General features: G+C 56.2%; 1 protein-coding gene across 1 annotated transcript in view; it reads right to left on the bottom strand.

The window, feature by feature from the left end:
* Positions 1 to 4590: 4590 nt before the first annotated feature.
* The window catches only part of LOXL1 (lysyl oxidase like 1), a 24590-nt gene continuing 20810 nt past the window's right edge, over positions 4591 to 8370 (bottom strand). The window contains exons 6-7 of the mRNA XM_045848707.1: positions 6977 to 7092; positions 4591 to 4930 (exon numbers count right to left, since the gene is read on the bottom strand). Of these exons, the coding sequence (XP_045704663.1) occupies positions 4924 to 4930; positions 6977 to 7092 (123 nt within the window). The 3' untranslated portion in view covers positions 4591 to 4923. The remainder of the gene's footprint in view (positions 4931 to 6976; positions 7093 to 8370) is intronic.

Below are 8370 nucleotides of genomic sequence, written 5' to 3'. Positions count from 1 at the left end.
GTTTGCTGCCACCATCAATCAGCATTATTAGTATTCTCCTGCTGGATCTTTTCTCCCTCGCGCCCCCCCCGCCGAGGTACTTGTGCTTCCTGCTCCAGCCCCGCCCCCACACTGGGGCACACTGTGGGCCGGTGGAACGGTGGAATGGTGGAATGATGGAACGTCACCTGAAGGGCAAGAGAAGGAGGGACGGAGTGAGGAGTTAAGGAGGACATGGTGAGGGCAGGCAGAAGAAAGGCGCTGGGAGAGCTGGTGGTGGGGGCTGGGAGCCTGCTAGCAGCAGGACAGTGTGCTCACCCGGCAGCACCCGGGGTGTGGTGAACTCGGAGGGACACAGCTGCCTGGTGCATCGTGTCCAAGCAGTGCAGGCATTGGAGATGCCGACCTCGGCCTCAGGGCTTCAGCCAATGCGCCAGTGAGAGATAAGTAGAAGGGACTGAAGACCACAGGGCCCCTCTCTGATCTTCCGGGCCTTTTAAGGCCTTTAGGGTGGGAGAAAACGGACTCATGACATTGAATTTCCAACCTGGTAGCCAGAGCCTTAAAGCAGATGAAATTTGATTTTGAAAAATTAAAGGGAGTGCTGGGGGAAGGGAAGTATAAGGGGACTAAATGGTAATGGGGAAAAAAGACCAAAGTTTTGAAAAATAAAAATAATTAAGTGGAAAAAAAAAGAAGAAATGACTTCATGTAGTCAGGGCACATGGGAACCGACACCTACACCTGCTTCCCCCGCCTTCCACGGTTTGCGTGGCAGCATCCCAGTGTCTCCAAGGCCTTCTCATCTCAGAACGTTCCGCAGTTTCCAGGGGGACGTGGATCATGAGCACCCTTGGGCCCCAGGTTCTGGCTGCTCCCCACAGCTGTATCCACAGGCTTCAGCGAGGCTCCTGGGGCTTGGGCAGTGCCTCTCATGCCCCAGCCAGGCCTGCCCATGGGCGCCTCAGGCATCAATCAGGGGGGTGCCAGGGGGTTTTGCTGAGAACCAAGCAGTGACCCCTAACAAATGCTGGGGCTGCAGTGCGTGCCAGCATGCAGCAGTAGTAAGGGGCCCATTCCTGTGCGTGACCAGCAGTCCTCAGAGGCTGTGAGTGGGCAGCAAGGGGGCCATGGCCTCTCATCTTGACCACGAAGTGGGGGAGATGGGTGTTGGGAGCTGGGCAGTAGGCTCCCAGCTCAGGTTAGAGGGCGGGTATTGTCACCCTGGTCAGTTGGCATCGGCAGGGCAAGCAGGACCCTCCCTCAGCTGGGGGCCAGGCATCACAGGGGTGAGGTGCGGCCTGTGTGCCAGTGTGGGTGCCAAAGGATTGGGCCGAGAGACCCAGTGCAGAGAGGTAGGTAGGGGCTGGGCCCTGGGTTCCCTCTCTGGGGCCAAACTTCGGAGGCTTTGTTTTCGTGAAGTCTGTAAATATCCTGACAACCCACGACTCCTGGCCAAGCAGTCTGTTAGAGTGCTCTCTTAAAAGTCACTCCAATAGATTAAGAAGCTCTTCACTCAAATGTCAGGAAGGACATCAGACCAGCTCTGCCATTCATGCTGTGGCTCTCAGAGGTCTCCATGATGCAGGCCTAAGTAGCTTGTTTAAATAGGTGGGATTTTTGGCCCTGGCTGGTGTAGCTCACTGGACTGAGCGCTGGCTGTGAACCAAAGGGTCGCAGCTCGATTCCCAGTCAGGGCACGTTTGGGTTGTGGGCCAGGTCCCCAGCAGGGGGTGCTCGAGAGGCAACCACACCTTCACACCTTGATATTTCTTTCTCTTCTCTTCTCTCTCTCTTTCTCTCTCTCTCTTCTTTCCTTCCCCTCCCTTCTGTCTAAAAATAAATAAATAAACTTAAAAATAAAATAAAACACTGCTGGTGTTACAAAAAAAGTGGGATTTTTGTGGAGTGAGGGCCCTATACTTGAGGCTGCCGCTGTCCTGGGGAGCAGGCAGCTATGAGCATCTGGGGCTGGGGTTGGGGGAAGAAGGCCATCTGTGGTCAGGATGGCAGTGGGATCTGGGTCCCAGCTGTCCCCTAAAGTGGTTCTCCTCAGCAGTCCTGCCCTGCCCAGCCAGCCACACCCTCCTCTGCAGGGACAGCCTAGCATCCTCTTTGCACAGGAGGCCTTTGTGAAGTCCAGTCTGGTTTGGCACCTAATGGCCCCACTTAAGGCCTCTGTCTGCAGGAAGCCTCAGGCTCGCCCAGCTGCAGCCTCTCCGCTGGCTGCCCTGCTCTGAGTCCCATAGTCTGTCTCCTGCCTGCCCCACACGGGCCGGGCTTTCTCGTCACCTCTTCTTCTCTTCCCCACCTTCTCTGATGGAGCATCCCCAGAGCGCAGGTGGCCTCTCGGAACACAGGCAGGGAGACTGAGGCCCAGTGGAGGACAGAGATAGGACAGCAGCCAGGTGCCGTACTTCTGTTTGTACTTCTGCTCCCCAGCTACACCCACTCTAATTGTTAGTACTCAGCAAATTCTGTGGCCACGACTGAGAGGGAGGCTGACCGGAGGCCCATTTCCCCTCCACGTGTTTCTAACAATAGTGTCTGAGAGGTGGTGAGGCTCTCAACACTAGGGCTGAGCAAGATGAGGGTGAGGGGTTTTGGGCAGGTGACTGAGAGGCCCTTTGCAGCCCAGGTGGATTCTTGCACATTAGCACTGAGAGGTGCTGCTGGAGACCCTCTGGGTCTGTGAACCCCAGAAGGAGGGAGGTTCTGGGTTGGGAATGGAGATGACTTGCCCACCACACCTCCCTCCTTTCCCTGGAAAGCCCTGTGTGGTGCGGAGTGCCAAGATCAGGTAGGCCCTCAGGCACTGCCAGGGACCAGGAGGGACCAGGAGGGACTGGGGTTGGTGCCAAGGCCCTCACTAACCAGCAAATTTTCTTAGAAATGCACTTGCAAGAAATAACTGTTAATTGGTTCAGCCAGGGAAGCTGGTCCTGCTCTTCCTCCTCTCCTCTGCTTCCTTCTAGCCCTCTAGCCTGTCCAGAGCCAGGCCACCCTTCCTCAAGGAGCACCGTGTATCCCAGGAGCTTCCTGCGAGCATCGGCTGAGCCTGTGGCCTCAGACAGACTCCCATTCTGGGCTTCCTTTCTGTCCTGGGAACTGGGGACTTTTGATTCCACCTCAAGGATCCTCGGACAGTCTGGAATACAGTGACCTTGTCTGAGCTCTCTCTTGCTCACTTTTGGGGGTACCTAGAATGGAGAGGGATGGGCTGGAATTAAGAGTATCTCAGAGGCAAACATGGGGGAGGGGTGTAGCAGGACGACGACCCTTGGACAACAGGCTCTCACTACTCTCTGCAGGCCTCCCGGCCCAGGCCTGGATGGAGAGCGCCGGGGTTGAAGGGCCCTCCCTGTGCCAGGAGAGAGCTGGATCCTGGTGATCCTCAGTGAGGGAAGGTGAGAGGGACAGTCTGGGCTGGGAGTGGCCCAAGGACTCAAGGGGCTGGGGCAAGGATCCTTCTGGAAGCCTACCATGGCTCCAAGAAGCCCTTCCTGTCCACCCTGTCAGAAGACCTAGTTGCTTGGTACACTGAGGTATGAACTGTATGACAGCCAAAAGGGGGGGCTTCCTTCTCCTTTGGGACTTGGTACAAATAGGTGGTGGGTCCACAGTGACCTGGAGGGTAGCTCCAGCCCCCTGCCACTCACCCAATACTTGTCACTGCAACAAGAACTCATACAGGTGCTCCACTACAGCATGTGGGCCTGGCAGGAGAGCGTGCTCACCTGATGCTGGCAACACCAAGGCCTTGGTGTAGCATGACTTGCCCAAGGTCACACAGCCAGTGAGCAGGACAATCGGCCCTGGGACTGAGCCCTGGTTCTTGGACATGCCTTGCCCTATTTCACTACTGTTACTCTACTTGGGAAGGCAGGGAGCTGTTGGGAGCAGGTGGCTGTGGAGGTATCCTGAGCTTGTGGGAGGGGAAGAGGGCAGACACCTTCTGCTTCTCCCTGCCATGACCCAGTGTCCAGGACCTCGGGGACACCACCACTAGGGCAGGAGAGTGAGGGCTTCGGCAGGCAAGGGCCTCCCTCTGCCTCTGCCTCCCACCCCCATCAGCCTCTGACAAGGACACCCCGGTGCCTTCCCCTCCTGGGGAGACACCGCCTCCCATGTGCAGTCTCCACTGTTCCCCCCAGGGATTGTTTCACCGGGTGTGGCGTGCACCCGACTCCATCCTGTGATCTCTGAGAGCAGAAACTACGTCTGATTCTCTGTGTGTGCTCAGCCTCAGCACAGCCCAGCATTCAGGAGGCGCTCAATATGCGAGTAAGTGGCTGGTAGAGTGAATGACTGTGTATGAAAGTGAGGAGGGTGGGAGAATGAGGCTGCAGGGGTGGGAGGTGGAGTGGGAGACTGAGCAGAGGTCCCTCCTGAAGGGGGGTCCTCTTTCCACACAGAGAGCTTGGCTTTGGAGTGAGCCCCTTGGGGCTGCCACAGCAGGGCTCATGCCCTGTTGTTCAAGCTGTAGTCCTGATGGGGTAGTGGGCGATCTTTCTGAGTTCTGCTAGGAGAAGGAGAAAGTCCCAGGTTGTCCCCAGAGCCCAACCCAGAACTGGCCAGCCTAGCAGGCAGGCCACAGGCAGAACCACAGAGTAGAAAACCCTTGTTTTATTCAGCCCAGGTCTGGGCAATTTTGCTCTGTGGTATGGTCAAAATATAAAAAATAAAAACCAACAACTGACAAAATAACATTGTAGAGAAAACTTAAGTAAAAAATTGGGCCTGGCGTCCAGAATCCCTGTGGTTTCGGTCCAAGTTTACTCCCTGAGGCCGGTAGGAAGGGATGCCCCTGTGTTCAGCTGCCCCTGCCTGTGAGTGGGGGGCTTGCACCCTTTGGGCCAGGTTATTCCTGGTGGGAGGCTGCCTGGGGAGCAGGACCTGCTTTGGGAAGCGAGGAGATTGGCCATCTGTCCACCTTCTCGGAGATCAGGATCTAAGGAGAGAAGAGATGCAGGCTTCTGGGTAGGGCCCCTTACTGCACTACCAGCAAGGCCCACACCACCTCCCCAGCTGCACGCTTCCCCTCCACAGCCCAGGCCCCGCGTGGACGGGCAGACACAGCTTCACTACTCTCAGCCGTCTGTGCCTGGGGAGAGGGGACCCTCGGCGCAGATCCAGGAAAAGGAGGTTCACGGACCCCTAAGCACCACCCCCTCCCTACGCCCCCGCCCGGGACTGTTTTCCAGGCAAAGCTCCTACTGTTTGGAAATACTTTCTAGCTCAGTACTTAAAAAAAGAAAAAAAGAAAAAAAGCCGCTGTTTCCTCTTCAGAAACAAGATTGAAACCCACAGGCGTCAGTCCTGTGGCCTTTCTGGGAAAGCTCCTTCCAGCTTCCAGTGCGCTGGGCCGGCAGCCCGACCGCGGTCGTGGTCGCGGAGACACTCTCGCGAGACCAGGCGGGAAGGGCCTGGCGGGAAGGGCCTAAGGACCAGGTGAGCGCACGGTGTCAGGGCTGCCTGGCTGCCTGCCCTGTTTCGGGCAGTGCCCGTGGTGCCCCCAGGGAAGGGGGGCTGTCTGAATCCATTCTTCCCGACAGCAGGCAGGACCAGGGGAGAAGCAGGCTCCCCGCCCCGCTGCATACCCCTTTTCCTTGTATGCCTCTTCCCCCACCCCGCTTCTCCTTTCAGAGCTGCTTCCCAGAAAACCTCAACCATTTAGTGACCCCTGAATCTGCATAGCTGAGACAAGCCCTGAGGAGTGAGAAAGTGCTGGAAATGCAGGCCTGCAGAAGAGCCCTGTTGCCCGGGATGGGGCAGAACTCAGCTGTTTCAAACACACTCTGTGATGTGGATAATTCCGATCTAACTCTGCTTACAAGGAACTTAATCTCTGCACAGAACTAGAGGCTGCTATTCTCATTTTTCATGTACATGGTGTGACTGTGTGTACGCGGAGGGTTGTGAACGGCCTACCCAGCGCTAGCAGCCGAGGGTGAGAGCTTCCTCTCAATGTGCCCCGTCCCTGTCACACGCTGAGCCCTGACCATGGTTACAGGTTCCACCTCCCACACCTGGCAAGCATCAGTCGCACACACTTTTGGGCTAAGAGTCCTCTCTGGGCCTTGGAATCTCTGCCATTCATCCCCCAGCTGACGGACTAAAGCTCTAGTAATGTGCTCGTTCTCTCTCTCTCTCTCTCTCTCTCTCTCTCTCTCTCTCTCTCTCTCTCTCTCTCTCTCTCTCTCTCTCTCTCTCTCTCTCTCTCTCTCTCTCATGCAAGGAATTGCTTTGACCCGATTAAACATTTTAAATTCACATAGAGTGTGGTGGGGTTTCTTTGTGAGCCTGTAAGCAGCAGGTCCCTCTGCAATGTACTTATGTGGGGAGTCAGGAGAGAGGCTGAGGGCAGCTGGGCTGGGGCAGCAGCAGTTGAGGACCCTGCCCAGGAGCCACTTGCCAAAGACCTGGTCCCAGAGTTTACCAGCTCAGCAGTGGGGCCCAAGGATTGATGATGGCTCATTCCAACTAGAATTGCTTCTAGTCTGTAACTGTTTAAGCCAGTCTACTCAGTAAGGACACTAATGATCACAGACACCATTCCTTGAGTGCTGCTGGGAAGGGTTCTGGAACACACAGACCTAAGGCCTTTAAACCCTCCTTACAAGCCTATGTGGGATATAAAAAACATCTATTTTCTATATTCCAGTTGAGAAAAGTGAAGTGAACAGTTCAGTGTCACAGATCCTGGGAGTCACAGAACTAGGATGGCAGATCCTGGGCACCTCCGCCCACCGCTGGTGCCCCCTGGAGAAACCCGAGGAAGCCACAGCCCAGACGGGCACTGCTGCCTGAGCCCCACCACGGGCACTCAGCGCGGGGCTGGCATGGGCAAGGCTCCTGTGCTCAGCCTGTGGGCGGGCAGACTGCAGCCGTGTTTGGAAGTCCAGGTGACAACAACGTGTCTCGTGTGTTCTGTGTGGTGAGCCAGCTTCCCAGGCAGGAAGTGGGCTGGGCAGGAAGAGGGTAGGTGAGAACTTACTGGACAATTTTGCAGTTTGTTGTAGAAACATAGCGACCTGTATAGTGGATGCTGCATCTCACCACGTTGTTGGTGAAGTCAGACTCCAAAACAATGTACTTAGGGTTCACGTGCACCTGCAGGGGGAATAGAGGGAAGAGAGGTCTGGTCAGGGGGCTGCGCTCCACTTGGTCACCAGGAAAGGTGGTGGAGAGGCAGACAGACAGATGTGATGCAGAGGAGAGAGAGGAAGACAGGGAGGTGGAGAAAGACCACATGAGACCAAGAGACATGGAGGCAGACACACTGATGGAGAGAGATGGGGAGATGCAGAGACAGAAGGAGGAAAGAGACAGTTGTAGTCAAAGAATACATCAGATCACCCTTAGGGGGAGAGGGGAAGCATCCCCAGAGCCAGAGCCCAGGCCAGGGTGGGTCCTGCAGCACAGGGCATCTGGGGTCGGAGAGGTTGAGTCAATGCCCCAGGGAACACAGCTAGGAGTGAGGGGCCCAGCAGAGATCCCCACCTGGTCTCCTGACTCTGAGGCTTACACCCTTTCACTGCACATGCCCATCTGCATGAACTGCGGACAGCCTGTCTGATGCCAGGTGGCACCCCTGCCTGACACACACGGAGACGGTGGCTCAAGCTCAGCCTATGCTTTTTGTCTGAAGAACCATCCAGACACAAGGAAGCCTTTCACGTGTTGGGTTCTTGGTGGAGGCGAGTGATTCACTGGGGTAGGCTACGCTCAGCAAATTAAAGAGAACATTTAAGATCAGATGGAAGGATGCTAGCTTTAAATCCTCGTGTACTCCTTAAAGGCAAGAACCACTCATTGCTTATGTAGCTTGAATCCTTAGTACCCAGAACTCAGAGGGGCCTTTGTAAGGCAGAGACAGGCCTGCGGAGCCTGCTGAGAGGCACTTGGGATGGGCCGCTGTGTTCTGAAACGTGGCAGCCCCAGCTGATGACTTCATGCAGGTTAAGGCCACCTCCAATCCATCTTGACAACTCCTTTTCTGAGCTTCGTTGTGGAGCAGTGGGTCCGGGTGGCCTGGCACGATGATCGCAGCCCTCACTCTGCACCTGTGTGGAAGAGCTGCGATCTGGCCCTCCCGGGGGAGGCCATGACGGCTAGGCCCCACTTGGGCTGTTCAGGGGTGCACCACATCGCACTGTGTGTCCTTAATGTGCTTCTGTGCTCGCCCCTACCTCCCATCGGAAGGGGTGTCAGAGCAGGTGTGCATGGGAGGTGGGGCTCAGGCTAGAAGGGACACTTGGTCACAGGAGTCCCTAGCTTTGCAGGGGTCACTATGAGGAATGGAAGGAAGGTCTCTCTCAGAGGGTGGTGTCCTCTCCCAGGTGGCCTTCCCTGCCCATGGACAGGGGGTGGACCACATGGCTCTCCAAG

The sequence above is a fragment of the Phyllostomus hastatus genome, unplaced genomic scaffold (assembly GCF_019186645.2).
Source record: "Phyllostomus hastatus isolate PE091 unplaced genomic scaffold, TTU_PhHast_1.1 phas_contig_62, whole genome shotgun sequence".
Lineage (NCBI taxonomy): Eukaryota > Metazoa > Chordata > Mammalia > Chiroptera > Phyllostomidae > Phyllostomus > Phyllostomus hastatus.
The sequence above is the reverse complement of the archived record's forward strand: the minus strand, read 5'-3'. Positions and strand labels throughout refer to the sequence as shown.